This window comes from Desmodus rotundus, chromosome 8 (genome assembly GCF_022682495.2).
Source record: "Desmodus rotundus isolate HL8 chromosome 8, HLdesRot8A.1, whole genome shotgun sequence".
NCBI lineage: Eukaryota > Metazoa > Chordata > Mammalia > Chiroptera > Phyllostomidae > Desmodus > Desmodus rotundus.
The window spans coordinates 64,250,462-64,268,735 of record NC_071394.1 but is presented as its reverse complement, the minus strand read 5'-3'; the positions used below and the strand labels follow the sequence as shown (position 1 = coordinate 64,268,735).

The window sequence follows — 18,274 nt, the reverse complement described above, 5'->3', positions numbered from 1 at the left end:
GTCTTAAGAATTGTACAGAAGAATGTGAGCATAATTTTTTTGTCTCTGGGGAAATAACAGTTCTGCTTTGTTGTATTAAATGTGTGAGATTCTGTCCTAAAAACCAAGATGGCCTTAAGTTATCCTCAATGTGACTAAACATTAGACAAGTTTCTTCCTGACTATAGGCCTCCAACCTCAATTTTGTCAGACATCAATGTTAGAGAACTTGAAATTGTAAATTGTTTGTCTGCCCCTTTTAAATTTAAATATCCTTACCTCTTGCAAGTTTTACAACTCAGGTATTGCTTTCTTAAGGACTTGGGAGCCATCCTTTTGAAATATGTTCATTGCAGCATTATTCATGGTGGTCAAGACATAGAAACAACCAAAGTGTCTTTCAATTGATGAATGGATAAAGAAAATGTGATACATATACAGGGTGGGGCAAAAGTAGACTTATAGTTATGAGAACACAAAACATAGTTTTTTCTTATATCATTATTTGTTAATTATTGTATTATTTTTCACATAAAAAACTGAAAACCTACTTTTGCTCCATCCTCTATACAATGGAATACTACTCAGCCATAAAAAAAAAATGAAATACTGCCATTTGCGACAACATGGATGGATCTTGAGAATGTTATGCTAAGCAAAATAAGTCAGAGAGAAGTTAAGAACCACATGATTTCACTCATATGTGGGATATAAAACTCAAAGCAACAAATGAACAAACAAGACAAACAAAAAGACAACTTATAATGGTTACCAGAGGGAAGAGGAATGGGGGTAGCAAAGGGTAAATGGGTCAAATATATGTTGACAGAAAAAATTTGACTTTGAGTGATAGGCACACTATGATGTATCATAGAATTAAACACTAAAAACTGATGTAATCTTATTAAACAATGACACCTCAATAAATTTAATTAAAAAAGAAGATAGAGCTTCCTATTGCCATGTCTCTTTGGGATAATAGAATCCCAACTTAGATAACTGACAATTAGCAAACATAGATGGCCCAGTCACCGTGCCACCTTCCCCTCTAATGTCTTCCAGTCATTTTCACCCTGCTCATCCCAGTACTTAAAAAATAGCTGTGCTTTGTTTCAATGGAATTGAGTTTAACCTTGATACTCCATTACAAGTCATAGTCTCTATTGCCAATCTTGACTAAAATCTTCCTGCCTGTTTAACTCCATTTAGTCCAATTTTTCTTTGATATTAACATTGTAGTCACTTTTGGTCAAGATGGAGGCATAGGTAAATGCAGCTCACCTCCTCATACAACCACATCAAAATTACAACAAAACTATAGAACAACCATCACTCAGAACCATCAGAAATTGAGTAGAATGGAAGTCTGAAAACTACAGAATTAAAGAAGAAATCACATGCATCCAGACTGGTAGGAGGGATGAAGATGCTAAGATGTATGATGGCTAAAAATTGGGAGGGATCTCTCAGAAGAAAAGGGTCCCAGCCTCATACCAGGCCCTTCAGTCCAGGGTTTCAGTGCCAGGAAGAAAAGTCCCTATAACTTCTGGCTGTAAAAAGCAGCGGAGACTAAGATGAGTTGGTGGAAGATACTGCTGGAATCCCAAGCATTTGCTCTTAAAGGGCCCACACATGAACTAAACTCAGACTCACTGACTCTGAGTTCCAGCAATGGGGTAGCAGCTAGAAAGGCACCAGTGGCATACAGAGAGGAACTGAAGTGCCTGGCATCAGGGAAAGGGCTGGGGAACAGTTTTCTCCCATACAGAACTGCAGGCAGAGGCCATGGTTCTTTTTCTGAGCCCTCAACCCACAGAGCCACAGAGCCACCGAGGGAGCAGGTGGGTGCCATATCTGAGACTCCATTGCCTGTCTCACATTATTTATCCCATACTGGTGATTCTTTGAGGCTCCACCCCACTCAACTTATATGCCCACCCAAACTGTTAACAGTGACTTTTCCATGTAAATGGATGGTCTTGATTAATCCTTCAGATCTTCCTAAATTCTCTCAACCAACAGCTGGCCTCAGCAAGCCTACAGTCCCTGAACCTCTTGCTAAGGTGCTCTAGGCCCAGTGCTAGCATCTGGCTTTGGTTTATATGCTGGCCTTGCTTGGGTAACTACAAGCCAAACACAAGTAGCACCCATCTGCAGATCACTTTATAGCTTATGCCAAGTGGCTGCAGACAGAACACAGTCAGTGGCTGACCTTAGCCTGCACCATCCACAAAACCCCAGAGCCTGTGAATCCAGTGGAAAGCTACAGACAATTTTGGAGCACCACCACTCAACAAAGTCCACCAGTGACACACTCAAAGCGCAGACTCAGTGGTCTCCAGAGTCATGCTTAAGTAAGTCATAGTCTGTGGTGTGGGCCCCTGCACAGCTGATCCTCTACAGAGGGCAAAGGTTGGTGGTCAGTTGTAACAGCTTGTCTTTGCAGCTGACTGGCCTGGGCAAATCCCTCCCATTGACTTGCCAACAGCAACCAAGGCTCAACTACAAGAGGAGTGTGTACTCAGCCCACCCAGAAGGCTCACTTCGAGTACCCAGCTTGGGTGATAATTGAGGATGTGCAACTGGACACCTACTACATTAGGCCATGCAACCAATACAGGGGGTCATAGTAGTTCTACCTAATACATAGAAATAAACACAGGGAGGCTGCCAAAATGAGGAGACAAAGAAAAATGGCCCAAGTGAAAAACAGTTCAAAACTCCAGAAAAAGAACTAATCAAAATGGAGAGAGGAAATCTATCAGACGCAGAGCTCAAAACACTGGTTATAAGGATGCTCAAGGAACTTAGTGAGGACCTCATAAAAAAGATCCAGTCATAAACCGATACACTAATTGAAATGAAGAACATTTTACAGGGAATCAATAGTAGAGTGAATGAAGCACAGAATCAAATCAATGATTTCAAAATAAGGAAGAAAAAACAACTAATCAGAACAGCAAGAAAAAAAAAAAAGAATCCAAAGAAATGAGGATACCGTAAGGAAACTCTAGGACAACTTCAAGCATACCAACATTTCCCTCATGGGGGAGCCAGAAGGAGAAGAGAAAGAGCAAGAAATTGGGACTCTATTTGGAAAAAACTAAGAAAGAAAAATTCCTTAATTTAGTGAAGGAAATAGACATGCAAGTCCAGGAAGCACAGAGAGTCCCAAATAAGATGGATGCAAAAAGGCCTACAACAAGACATATCATAATTAAAATGCCAAAGATTACTTTCATCTTCAAAGTAGATGAAGAAGGAATATTAAAAGCAGCAAGAAAAAAGTAGTTGGTTACCTGCAGGGGATTTCACATAAGACTGTCAGCTGATTTCTTAAAAGAAACTTTGCAGGTGAGAAGGAATTGGCAGGAAATATTCAAAGTCATGAAAAGCAGGGACCTACAGCTAAGATTGCTTTACCCAGCAAAGCTATCATTTAGAATTGAAGGGCATGATAAAGAGGTTCTCAGAGAAGAAAAAGCTAAAGAAATTTATCATCACTAAACCATTATTATATGAAATGTTAAAGGGAGTTATTTAAGAAAAAGAAGATGAAAGTTATGAACAATAAAATGTATCTATCAACAATTGAATCTAAAAAACAAACTAAGCAAACAAGGAAAATGGACAGAATCATGAGAGTGTTTTGATGATTGTGAGATAGGAGGGAATTCAGGGGAATGGCTGAAGAGGTAAGGGGATTATGAAGTACAATTAGGTAGTTACAGAATATTCATCAGGATGTAAAGTACAGAATAGGAAATGGAGTAGTCAAAGAACTTATATCTATGACCCATAGACATGAACAAAGGTGTGTGGATTACCTGAAGGAGTGTTGGGTGCTGGGTGGAGTGGGGCAAAGGGGGAAAAATTAGGACAAGTATAATAGCATAATCAATAAAATATAATGAAAAATCAGTGTAGTCACTTTGGTGCTATTTTATATGCATGTGAATCTGTGAATGTTTACTCCAATTATTGTATTTCTATACAATATTTTATAGAATATTGTATTCTATTCTACTTTGTCAGGAAAGAGCTTTTTTTGTTGGCAGAATTGCTTTATTTCTCCAACAACTTTCATAACTAGGCTTCTGAAATCTGACCTCATTATCACTTCAGATTGTTCTATTTACCTCTATCATTTCTAGAAAAGTAGCTCATTTTCCTTTTTTTAAGTGTATTTAAGGATTACTTTTGGACTGTTTCATTTGCAAAGGACTTCAGAACATTTCTGTTCTATTCCTCTTTTGTTTCTTTCTATATAGAAACTGTGGGGTGGTAGAAATATTTTATTTTGTTTGAATCTATACTCTAGTATATACTCTATACTCTATACCCCCCTCACTATAATCTATACAGTGGAATTGAGGACACAGGATGCATTGACCAGTCAGACAAAATAGTGAGGGGGGATATTCAAGGTAGAAAGAAGAGTGTGTGTCTACAGGTATAATGCAGTGTTCAAAGCCCACCAGGTAATCAGTATCCTTTATCCCCTATGCCTGACCATATGCTGGAAACTGTGCTTTGTATGAGGGATCCCAGACCAAGAGGTCATCCAGCTCACAGGAGGTTCTTAGTGTAGTTGGAGAGAGAGACATTTTTTCAAGTGTACAATTATAAAACACATCATCTGTACATAATATTATACACTCACCACCCAAACTCTAACCTCCTTCATTCCTCTATGTTTGACTCCCTTAACACTCTTCCCACCCCCTTTCCTTTTGGTAACCACCATACTGTTGTCTGTGTCAATGCATTTGTTTGTTTACTTGTGGCTTTCTGTTTTATGTGGTTTTTGCGAGGTAGACATTTATAAAAAGTAGTAGCAATAAGGAAGTGAGTGTGCTCATAGGGGTTTGTGTGAGTTGTGAAGATATCAGGGAGGTTTCTAGAAGGGTGTAGTATTGGAGATGGGTATTGAAATCAATGTGGATGCTCCCCAAGATAAGAAAGAGTGACATTGCAGGAAGATTAATCCCTGCCTATCACTCTCACGCTCCAGGCAGCCTCTGTTCATTTAGATGCAATGATACCATATTGCCCTCTTTTGTGCAAGTCTTGTTTTGTGAGCACACTGTTGAGATGTCCATACTGTTGCATGGTTCAGTGGTATGTTCCCTTTTACTGATGAGTAGTGTCTTTTGTATGAATAAAAACATACTGCATATCCCTTTCTCTACTGGTAAACTGTTTCCAGTTTTTGATATTATGAGTAAAGTTGCTAAAGCATTCTTATACAAATACTTTCTAGACATATATTTTCATTTCTCTTGAAGACTCTGGAGTTGAATCACTGGCTTATCATGTCTGGTTTTATAAGACATTGCCAGACATTTCTGAGTGGTTGTAGTGTTGCATCTGCCTACCAATAGTGCGGAGAGTTTCAGTGCTCCACATCTCTCCTGCATTTGCTCATATCAGTCAACTTTGGCCATTCTGGAGGGTGTGAAGTATTACCTTATTGTATTTAAATTTCTATTTTCCTGAAGACTAATGATTTTGAGTGGGATTTCCTGTGCTCACTCTTTTGGTGAAGTATCCACTTGCGCTTCTTCCTTATGGATCATGACCTCTATCTCCAGAGTTCTAATTCCTAGATATACATGAAAAACATCTTTTGACTTTTGTTTGGGCCCCACCCCCAAGGACCCTAATTTTATTGTTACAGCTCAAGACACCTTTTTATGAAAAAGCGCCTTGTTGACTTTATGTACATCTGGGTTTGAAAGTCCTGTTTCTTTAGTCCAGTGGTGGTTCTTAAACTTTAGTAGGCTTCAGAATCACCAGGAAACACAGCGTCACTGGGGTGGCTTGTTAAAACACAGATTGCTGAGGTCTACTCTCACAGTTTCTGATTCAGTGAGTCTGGAGTAGATCCGGAGACTTTTTTTTTTCTGAGAATTTGCATTTCCAAGTTTCCGCTGGTGGGATGCTGCTGGTCCTGAGACCAACCCCTGAGAACTACTGCTTCAGCCACACTAACCAGCCAACTTCTCAACAGATACCAAGTTCCTTCAAGCCTTCTTCACTGGAGTGTTTTATTATCTATTGGTGATGCTATCTAATCCTTTGTTTATCTCACACATGCTTCTTCATTCTTTTTTTTCTTTTTATATAGTATATTTTATTAGTTTATACTAATACATTCTCATATTACACAGGCAATTTAATACCAGAATCTTTCTTCTGATATTTGAGTTATCTGAAATAACACAGAACTGCACATCAAAAATATCAACAAATGGAAGTCAAAAGGTCAAAGATTTGAAGGAAAAGGAAAGGGAAATAAAGCTGCCCAAACTGGGTCTGGTAAAGGAAAAGTACAGTTTCAGGGCAAGAAGACTAAATTTGATAGTGGTGAGGAACGTGATGAAAATGGTGCATCTGGACCAGGAAAAAGAGCTTCTTCATTCTTTAAGAACCAGCTCGAATGCCACAGCCTTTGAGAAGTCTGTTCATCTTCTGTCATTTCACCTCCCACATGGTGTTGTTATGCTTCCTGTGACAATTGCACTTTTCACAGTTTTCTTAATAATATCTGTTTCTGTGTTCTGACTCCAGCATCCCCTCTCCTACCCAGCAAAAGTTCTATAAAATCAGAAACTACTCAATCTTTGAGTCTTTAGAGACTAAAAGACTCTAACTGGCACATTATTGAGTTCCCATTATTTTAGGCTGTTGTTTTAATGAATGAGTGGCTCAATGACTATAGAAAATGGGGTACATAAGGCTTTTTACATGCTCAGATTCTTTAAAACCACAAGTGATCATCTGTTACTAAGTTGGCAGCTCATGTTACTAACATGAGCAAGAGAACAAATCTATAGCAAAAGCTAAAATTAAAGCCATATATTATCACAGGCTATAGTAGCATTTTTTTTAAGTCATAAGAAGAAAACTTGAAAAAGAATTCTTTTGAATTGGCTAAGCCAGCAAATATAAAATGGAAAAAAAAATTAACAGGATGAATATTACATTTGTTTCCTGAGGGATTTCTTATTAAATAGGAATGCTTCTTAACCAACTTGAACCTTTGGAGACTAAAGATACAAAATTCCATACGAAGATTTTGTTATTGGAAATGTAATGCTTTATTGAAAGCTTCACTTGCAAAATGAGTTGATGATAATCAGAATAATGATAACAATGGCTGTAAATTCTTTGTTCACATTGTGTCGGAGTCTTTATTTCGTGAAGTTCATTTAGTCCTTCCAAGATCCCTGTGAGGTGTGTATTCATTCCATTTTCACAGATGACAACACAGAGTCTGGAAGAAGTTAAAAATTTTATTTAAGGCCACTATTCTAATGTATTTCTGTGGAGAGTGACCAGATATATTATAGGAAGTCCAAGCTGAATTTGAGTTTCAGAGAGATTACAATTTTTTTCTTAGCAGTATGTCTTGTAATGTTTGGGACATGATTATATTAAAAAGTAATCCTCATTGTGGTTTTAATTTGCATTTATCTGATGATTAGTGATGTTGAGCATCTTTTCATATGTCTATTGGCCATCTGTATGCCCTCTTTGGCGAAGTGTTTATTCAGGTCTTTGTCCATTGTTTAATTGAATTGTTGTTTTTTTGGTGTTAAGTTTTATAAGTTATGATATCACTTCACACCAGTCAGAATGGCTATCATGACTAAATCAACAAACAAGTGCTGGTGAGGATGTGGAGAAAAGGGAACACTTTTGTACTGTTGGTGGTAATACAAATTGGTGCAGACACTGTGGAAAGCAGCATGGAGATGCTTCAAAAAATTAAAAATAGAACTGTCTTATGATCCAATGATCCCACTTCTGGGAATTTATATGAAGGAACCTGAAATGCTAATTTGAAAGAATAAAAATACCCCTACGTTCACAGCACCATTACTTATAATCGCCAAGATATGGAAGCAGCCCAAGTGTCTATCAGTAGATGAGTAGATAAAACAACTATGAGACATTCACACAATGGAATACAACTCAGCCATAAAAAAGAAGAAAATGTTACCCTTTGTGATGACATGGATGGACCTGGAGAACATTATGCTAAGTGAAATAAGCCACTCAGAAAAAGACATACCACATTGATTTCACTCATATGTGGAATCTAATGAACAAACTGAACTAACAAGCAAAATAGAGACAGACTCATAGATAGAAAGCAGGCTGACAGGTCTGGGGGGTAGGTTAGGGGTTGGAGGGATTGAGCAAGAAAGAAAAAGGACTCATAAACATGGACAACAGTGTGGTGATTGTGGGGGTGAGGGGAGTATGGGGGGAAATGGTAATGGAAAAAGTAAAAAATAGATAAAAATAAAAAAGATCTAGTTCTCATATTCAAAAAAAGGAAAGTATTGATTGTTGATCTGAAATGTAGATTTCACTGGGTGTTCTTTATTTTTATTTCCTAAATCTAAAAACCCTACTTCTTTTTAGTCTAAAAAAATCTTGCCTCAGACATCCAGGTTGCATTGCATCCTTATTCTCTCTTATGTCCAGGCAATTCCCAATTTACTTACATGAAATTTGTTGGATGAACTTAAAACATTTAACAAAGCATAAGGCCCTTTATGAGGTGGACTCCACCTTCCCATTCTGCACATTCAGGAATACAGCAAGAGAATAGGCCCTGAGGAAGAAGCTAAACAGTGAGCATGGAGGCCATTGGACTGACCCTAGGTGAGTGAGAACTCAAAGTCAGATCAGAAAGGGAACAGAAAAGATCAGAGAGGGAATGTAGAAGATAAGACAGAGAGCTAAGAAGATCAGAGAGGGAGCAGGGCTTTGGAGACCACTGTGAGGCTGGGTATCTACTTTAACTGAGGCAGGCAGCTATTGAGTTTAAAACAGAATGGTGTGGCCTGGCTTAAGGTTTAAGGACCACACTGGCTACTCTTTGGACGCCATTATGCAGAGGAACAGGTCAGAAGCTGGGAAGTCCTGCAAATATTGAGGCAGAAGCTCTGGTGGCTGGTTTTCCTAATGGTGGACTTCATAGGTTCAGCTTTCAGGCTGTGTCACTCAGGGCTCTGAGTGCCATATCCAGGTTGGAGCTGGGGAGAGGGGTTTCATTCTCCCAGCTTTCATCTGGACCCTGGTGTGGTTTCACATTGAAGCCTGAAGGAATCTGAAGTGACCCTGCCTCAGGTGCACCTTGTGGGTGCTACTTCCTGGGGTGCAGAAGAAGAGCCAGTCCTATGGGCAAAGAGCAGCAGCCAAGACTGTGTGGCATGACGGTGCCCTCCAGGGGCAGAAGGGAAGCATGTTTTCATCCCTGTTCCTGATATAGCTGAGATACTTCCTGGGAGATCCTGTGGGTGGGCAGTAGGGAAGGCACTAACACTATGCAGAGTTCATATGAACCTGGGAAATTTTTATTAGTAGTATGACTATAACCTAATTACACCGTACTTGGATAGGCATAGAAACATCAGGGCTAACAAAGTTAAATGAATGATGTTAGAGGGAACAATAAAACAAAACATATATAAAACATACAAATGCCCTCCAAAAAAGCACAAATGCTTAGCAAATTTTTTACTGAAATGTCAACTCTGGGCCAAGCTGTGCTTCCTATACATTCATTCCCACAGTGATCCTTGGTCAGACATATATTATCATCTTCACCATATTTTCTTTCTATCAGTGTCTTCCTCCCAGTGTCCTCATCACTTACATTCACGCACTGGTGGGTTTTGATTCTAAGTGTGGTAAAAGCACAGTAGGTTTTCAAGCAAGGTAGTAATATTGTTGGATGTATAGTTCATAAAGATTTTTATTCTTGTGTGGAGAATGGATTGTGTGACAGACATGGAGAAGGGGCTAGCTTTGGGCTGTGATTTGAAGGTAGAATTAATGGGGAAAGTGGAGAGAAACAGAGGTAATCCTAATCTTTTTTGGTGTTAATCACTGCATGGATGATGATATTTTTACAAGAATGAGGAAGATGGGGAAGGAATAAATTGGCTGCAAAAAATCAAGACTATTTCTGGCATGTTACATTTCTGATGTTTATTGGAGATCTATGAGGAAATGGACATTTAAATACTTGAGTCTAGAATTCCAGGGAGAGATCAGAAATAGAAATCTAGATTTAGGAATCTTTGGCCTATAGATAATGTTTAATACTCTGGTATTTGATGAGGTCACCTTGGGAAAGTATGCCAAAGGAGGAGGTGGCTCAGGACAAAGCCCTGGGCTGCTCCAGTCTAGAGGGAAAGTTTCTAGCAGAAGAAAGTGAGAATGATCAACTTGTAACCAATTCTCAGCCAAATTCTGCTGACAAATAAATTAAAGTAAGAACAGAGAGGTAACTATTGGAAATGGCAACATGGAGGCCTGCAGATACTTCAGTGAAAGCAGTCACAATGGAATGGCAACAACACAAGTCTGATTAAAACAGATTGAAAAAACCTATGTTGTGGAATTAAAGTACTGTTTAAGGAGAAGCTGAGAAACTTAGTCCTTCATTCATTCTAGTCCCTGTTCAACAGATTCCTATAAGCAATTTGAGATTCCTCAAAGCAATTCTAAGAAAGGAACTTAAATCCTTCAGACTGATGCAGACTTTTGTAGAAATAAGGGTGGTTCTTAAAAGCTCATATTGGACAAGTTTAAATGAAGGTATTGTGCAATTTAAACAGAGCTGGAATGTAAAAATCAATGTTGGAATGCAAGGGGAGACCCAAAACTCCCTGGAATTTATTTATACAAAATTGTGTATTTCTTTTTACATGTTTAAACTTCAGTCACTTTCAAAGTACTCCCCATTTGATGCAATACACCTACTGAGACATTTTTTCCCACTGCTCAAAAGAGTTTTTAAACTTATTGATTTTGATGCCTTTTACTGTTTCTGCTGTTTTTTGTTTCACCACTTCCACATTGGCAAAAGTTTTCTTTCGAGGATGTTTTTCTTCTGGGGAAACAAAAGGTAGTTGTTTGGAGTGAGATCTGGTGAATAGGGAGGGCGGGGCATGGGGATCATGTCTTTTTTGGTCAAAAACTGCTGAACACTCAGTGCATTGTGGGCAGGTGTGCTCATAAATCACCCGGTTATGAAACGGGCAAATGTGTTGTCTTAAAAAAAAAATCACTGAAGATGAATGCAGCCTCTCACAACAATGCCAGTTGGTACACCAATACGGATGGCTTGTTAGAACACTCACTTAGAAAGGTAAGCCTGTACCACAAAGGACCTGAACTCAAGAAGATAATTCTTTTTGGGGGGGATCCCCCTTGTAGAGTTATGGAAGTTAAACTACTAATAGGGTGGTTATCATGACAAAGCAGCAACCACCATGACAAAATAAGTAAGTGATAATAGCTATCATAACAAACTAGGATCTGATATTACCTGGGATAAGTCAAGTTCAATGATTCTTCCACCGATATTTGAGAGTTGGCAGACACATACACATATGCCGGCCCCCTCATCATTGTTATTAGTCAGTCTCTTAGGAGAGAATGTTTAATTTCATGGTTGATAAAATACGAGAATGAACATCCTCATCAGCATATATTTACCAAGTCCTCAGTGTGTTATACAGAGAAGGACATCTGGAAGTGAGCAGTTTAATCATGACAACATTGGGAGAATAAAACATATAAAGAATAAAGCCTTAGCTAATTCCCCAACTCATAAGTACTGGTTATTCAGCAGCACAGGCACAGAAAATGTAACCTGGCCAGAAACCACAGGGCCATGTTAATGAGCAGAGTACAGGAAGGACTGCTGGCCATGCAACAAGCACAGACAGTCATCCACAGCAAATGATGCTGTTAGATGAGTCAAGGCACCAGGTAACTTCCTGTAAATGGTCATATTACCTGGATTTTACATCCATGAAAGTTCACATGTAATTGTACAAACACAGATTCCTTTCATGATAGAGCATTTGGGAAATAAATCTTCCACTTGGAAGTTAAAGTATACCTAATCTCATATACAATATTTCCATTTTTTCATTTACTCCCTTGTATTTTAAGTTAGCAAAGATGTATTGAGCACTTATTATGTGCAAGCACTGTACTGATGTTGCCTTAAATAAATTCATAGAAGAAAGAAATTAGTCCCAAATATTCAATCTTCTAAAATGAATAAGCTGCTGACATGCTTATGCTATTCACAAAGGTTGTGAACACCAAATATTTTGTTCCTACCATCTCATGACCCCCATCTTCATCGAAGTCCTCCTCTATCTCATCAGTCATCTCTTCTCCATCCATGTCTGGCCCTCCTTCAGCAGGCTCCTCTGTTGAGTGATCTGCATTCTCTGACACATATTCATCTTGGATCAGTTCTATACTTTCTTCCAATTGCTTCTTCTGAGCTTCTGGTGGGGGGAAAAAGCAAATGACTACTACCTTGGGTTGCTCATGATCCATTTGGATAAATCATGAAAAAGAAAAAACAGTCTACAAGAGAGTAAACTCTGTGTATTGTAAAGGGTATGAGGAAGATAAAGTCATATTATATTTGTCAAATTTATTCAGTCATGTATATTATTACATATCTATTTCACATCTATGTTTAATTATTTTTAATTGAATTAGAAAAAATGGGGAATCCATATGATACTAGTAGATAAAGAAGTAAAAATGTACATAAATAGATTGATCTTTCTAGCTATACAGGATGGGGGGAAAGGTTTAGTTTATTCTTGTAAGATTACTTATTAATTATTGTATTATTTTACATATGAACAACTGTAAACTTACTTTTACCTCGCCGTGTACATAGTGCTTTGTAATAAGAATATTCTCTTTGAGGAGAAAATACACCGTAAAAAGAGAGGGGAGAGAAAAATCAGGTAAAGCACAGGACTTGTTCACTTGAGAAGAGGATGAGAAAGCTCAGTGACAAGTTCAAATCTACGTGAAAAGGACAAAAACTCACTGAGGAAAAAATCAAAAAGGCAAGTATGTTATTTTTCAGATAACATGTCTATGTGGACAATCCTTTGAAATTTTAGTCTAAATTCTGTTGGCAGATGTTGGTCACTGCAATGGTTGAGAGTAAAATTCTGGTATTAGGTGGCCTGGGTTCAACACTGAGCCTCCTCCTTTTCCATGTTTGTAATGCTATGCAGTGGAATGTGAACCTTCCAGGAGGCTAAGTTTTCTCATCCTTACAATTAGGATCACTAATGCATAACTTTCACAGTTAGAGTAGTAAATCAAAGTGCCTAGTATAGTGATTTGCAAACAATAAGTGCTCAAACATATGAAGCAGAGAAAATCATCTAAAGTGGTTATTATAAAACTTAACCAAGACTTTTTTTTCTGAATCTAGAAAATTATCATTCAAATTAAATAGGGAAATAGGAAGTTAAATTTAAAAAATGGTTTAATCTAGAGAAGATGACCCAGGTACCTGGATTAAAAGAAAGGCACATTAGGCAAAAGATATAGACCCCAAATATCCTAAATTTAATTGCTATTGATCTTGAGCACATTATACTAAGTGAAGTAAGTCAGAAAGAGAAAGACAAGTACGGGATATTACTTATATGTGGAATCTAAAAAGCCAAACTTGCAAAAACAGAGAGTAAAATGGCCATTTCCAGGGGCCTGGGGGTGGGGGAGAAGATAGGACAGATGTCATTTAAGCTTATAAATTTGCAACAAGTAGTAAATAAACCCTAGAGACCTAATGCACAATATAGTGAATATAGACAATATTGTATTACAGTCATCAAACTTGCTAAGAGACTAGAACTTAATTATTCCAACCACTAAAAAGAAAAAGAGCAGATGATAGATAGTGGGGTGGGGTGATTAGAAGTGGAGAATCTGAGCAAAAAACCTTAAATTTATACCATGTTATATGTCAAATATATTCTAATAAAAAACAAACAAACAAACAAAATCTCACAGACAAAATTACTAGGTTTCATTCATCTCATCGTCCTTCCACATATCACATTGCCCTCTACAATTTTAGGCCTTTACCTCAGCTGGCTGACCTACACACCCATGACTGGCACCCCCCTGAGAAAAAGCTGTGACAGGCAGACTGGTTTGAGCACTGAAAACTTTGGAATCCTCTGCTGTTAATCACACCTGTTGCCTCTGTCATTGTTGGCCCTTTGGACTGCACAATGGTTTGGATACTCTGGTCTGGCCCTCCACTCTCTTTTTCCTAAGAGTGTTTTTTGTACTTATCACCTGACCCCCTCATTTCTAGCCTCTCTAGGTGATCATGCTGCTTGTTCAAATGCCCTGGCTCTCAAGTCCTGGGGTTGATATTTCAAGAAAGAGAGAGTTGTGGAGGTTTGGGATCAGATAATTATTATTCCATACAGTTGACCCTTGAACAATATGGGTTTGAAATGTGTGAGTCCACTCGTAGGTGGATTTTTTAAATAAACACATACAATACTGTAAATGTACTTTATCTTTCTTATAATTTTCTTAATAACATGTTCTGTAACTTAATTTATTGTAAGAATACTGTATATAATACATATAACATGCATAATATATGTTAATCAACCATTTGTGTTATAGGTAAGACTTCAGTCAACAGTAGGTTATTACTATAGCTAAAGTTTTTTTTAATCCTCATGCAAGGATATGTTTATTGATTTGAGAGAGAGAGAGAGAAAGAGAGAGAAACATTGATGTGAGAGTGAAATAGCAATAGGTTGCCTCCTGACTGGGGACCAAACCCACAATACAGGTATGTCCCCTGACTGGGAATAGAACCCACAACTTTTTGGTGAACCAGACAATGCTTCAACTAACTGAGCCACTCAGCCAGGGCTATAGTTAAGTTTTTAATGAGTCAAAAGTTACATGTGGATTTTCAACCACATGGGGGGTGGTTAGTACCACTACCCACTGCATTATTCAAGGGTCAACTGTAAGTTGAAAACTGTCCCAAATCTTACAACTCTTCCAAAAGCCCAACTTTCTCAATTTTAGTTCATTGTGTTCATATTTTTGTTAATAACATAAATGGATTTGCTTAAAATTGATATTGGAAATTCACTTGGAAAATCACATACCCATTTCTTCTCTACTAGTTTCAGAAATATTTTTCCGAGAACCATCATTTTTTTGAAGTTGAAAGCAACATTCTTTTTTTTTTCCTCTAGAAAAATCTTTAGCCAAAGCAGCATAGCAGATTTGCAAAGAACCTGTTGGGACTAGACCTTAAAGATGCATAGTCCTCATTTAGCTTTGAATATGAATTGCTTCAGTTATCTCTGGGGTTCAAGCTAACTTTGCTGATCTTGCTAGCTGAATGCACTCTCTCCTCCTTTGATCAACTGAAGCCCAGATCAAATGCTCTTATAATTAGTTCTACAGTTGTCTTTTGTTTTCTCATTAGTGTCGAAGTTTCCTTGAAACTTGAGCTATTGACTTCAAAGGAGGTGATGTAGGTGTCGGTCTTTTGTGAAATGAAAACTACAAGTCAATTTTCAAGACATATTTTGATGTGCTCTATAACCTTCACTGAATGTTTTATACAGAGAAGGGATACTATAAGATATTAAAGAGGGTATAGGATTTGAGATACATACATTTGTTAATTACTAGCCCTGTTAACTGTACTTTTCTTCTCTAAAAGATAGGCATAAAAAATCTTTCAGAAAGTTGCAGTATTCTCAAATGAAGAACAGAGGTGAATGTTTTTTAATCTATAAAGGCCACATGAACACATTATCATAAAAGGCTCTAAATACTTTTTGAGTTAAAACTATATTGATTACTTGTCCAGATAAATTGTTCATGTCAAAATAATTCATCACTATTAATCATCAAGAATCATATATTCCAAAGACAACTTGGGCTTTGAGATAGCCCCTTGATTTCTGTTTAGACAGATATAGTGTTTCCAGTTACTCTCTTTTTTTGTATTAATATGTAACCTATATGTAAATTTTCTGATGGCCTATTTCAAAAGCAGTGGTGTTTTAATGTACTTCATTCCAACAAAAATCCTGTAACTCATTTTCACTCACCCATTCATTAACTTGAAAGCTAAATGCATGGAAGACATTATCTGGATTGAGAAAAAAAGCTTTAATTACAATGGTAATCGATTCATAAAAGCTTAACAGAAACACAGTCAGCCTTTGTTTTAGTAACATGTGGATTTGTAGACTTGTGTCATAGCCTCAATGGGAAATGCTACACCATTGAGCAAATAGGTTCCATGAATAAAATCACACATGTTTATTAAACTGCAAGTTTATTAAACTGCTGGTTCAGCTTCACAGGCAGGTTTGATCCAGTAATTATCTTGTTCAACTAAAAAGAAAAGAGCAACTTTTTTATTTTTTATGAATAATTATCTAACTTTACTTCCACTATAAATGAGTAACAGTTTTTAGTTTATTCTTAACTTCACAAAAATCTCTTTATCTTGATATTTATCATAATATTTTATTATCATAATGTTTTTCCTACTTTCATTTTTACTTTTTATTATATGAGTGTGTATGTATTTTGTGTATGTGCACACATTTATGTCTCCACTAGTAAAGCTTTTTTTGGGCAGAAACATGTTTATTTATCTTTACATTCCTGGTGGCTAAATCAGACTGTTACATGTAAATTAAATATTTGCTGAATATATTCATGAATTGTGAAACTAAAAAATAAATGTCTGGTGTCAAATTATTTTGATAGAGTTGAAGTGATTATTGAGTCCAAAGGGGAGTTAAAAGAAACCTCCTTGAGGCATTCTATAGCACAGTTGTACACCAGTAAATCAAAGTTAAATGTGGGGTCTGAAAATGTTCTAGAAGAAAATCATAAATTATGGATTTCAACAGAAAAAAGGGTTTGTTATGGTTGCAAGTTAGCAAGTGTATACAAAATGCTGACTGTGCAAAATTCACTACCTTTAGGCCTTGCAACATCTTGTAGGGTAGGCTTGTTTATTACTTTACAGATGGAGAAACTGAAGGATACATCCATCCAGTAAGGCACCCACAGCCACACAGTTAATAAGTGTGAAAGTGGAAATTTCCACTTAAGGTTTTCTGACTCTAAAGCCTGGGCTGTTCTTTAATATATCTTTAGAAAAAACATCTAGTTTTACACATCAAAAATGTTTTGGCTCACTTCTGTAATAAGACCATTTTAAATTCAAGAATGAATTAGTTAGGGGCACTTGTTAGAGCTGAACAATAACTGTCAAAATGGAAGATGCGAAAGTGATTGGTGCTCTGGCCAGGTAGCTCAGTTGGTTAGAGCATCATCCTGATACACCAAGGTTGTTGGTTTGATCCCTGGTCATGATGGCGTAAATAAATGGAACAACAAATTAATGTTTATTTCTCTCTCTCCCTCCTTTCCATACTTTCTAAAAATCAATCAATCAATCAATGAAAAAAAATGAAACAGAGTTATAGGGAAGTACTCTGTGTAATGGAAAATGCTTCAGCCTCCAAAAAAGCCATGAAGGGTGAGAATGTGATCTTAAATTTCAGCCTTCATGGTGGACTTTTTTTCCTGCACATCTCATTTCTATTTCAAAAGCTACATACAATTCAGAAAACAAGTTAGAATTATTGGAATTTATGTTTAAAACATCTTTATAAAATTCAGTTTGCTGCATAGCTATTATCATTAATATAACTCTGAAAATTGGTTGAGTTGGCAATTAAGTTTTTTGACATGCTGGCTTAATTGCTAGCTAAATTGCACTTAGCAGATGGTTGGAAGGAATGTTGATACAAAACAGTCACATTTATTCATTGGAGCCAAGCTAGTATCCCAGAGCCATTGTTTTTGCATACCAGTATCAACTATATTGTTAAAAATTCTACAATACAACACCTGTACATAATCTGAATTTCACTCAATAATGCCATTTAGAAAAATGCCACTTATTATGGCTGGTTTGCTAACGAGAACATAAATGAACATCAGGAAAGTTACACAGAGTAACCTATCAATTACCTAAGCTCATTCTTGGAGAAAATGATCTCCAACTTGTGCATACAAAGTGCCCTGGATTGTTGAGGTCACCACAAATTCAATGTAAATCATTAAAAAATTTACTGAGATATTGCTTTAATTTAAAGGGTTATATATTAATTTCCCCCATTTTTATAAATTTTATAAGGCCCTTTCCAAATGTTGTGCAGCTAGAAAATTTGGGACTAGATGTGTGGTAGGATGTGAGCCTGTTCTGTTTGGTTCCTAAGACCTCAGAAGTGTCTTCCAAGAGGAAGGCAAATTAGGAAACAAAGAAGCAATGAGCAGTGGAGACATCTGGTGATGTTTTTGGGGGTGAAGATGTGCTAACTGTCTTGTGGTGATGGTTATACCACTT

At 37.2% G+C, this 18,274-nt stretch overlaps 1 protein-coding gene across 1 annotated transcript in view; it reads right to left on the bottom strand.

Annotated features, from left to right (window-relative positions):
- RALYL (RALY RNA binding protein like) overlaps positions 1-18,274 on the bottom strand; it is an 821,247-nt gene that overhangs the window by 23,795 nt on the left and 779,178 nt on the right. The window contains exon 9 of the mRNA XM_053930450.2: positions 12,142-12,314. Coding sequence (XP_053786425.1) covers positions 12,142-12,314 — 173 coding nt within the window. The remainder of the gene's footprint in view (positions 1-12,141; positions 12,315-18,274) is intronic.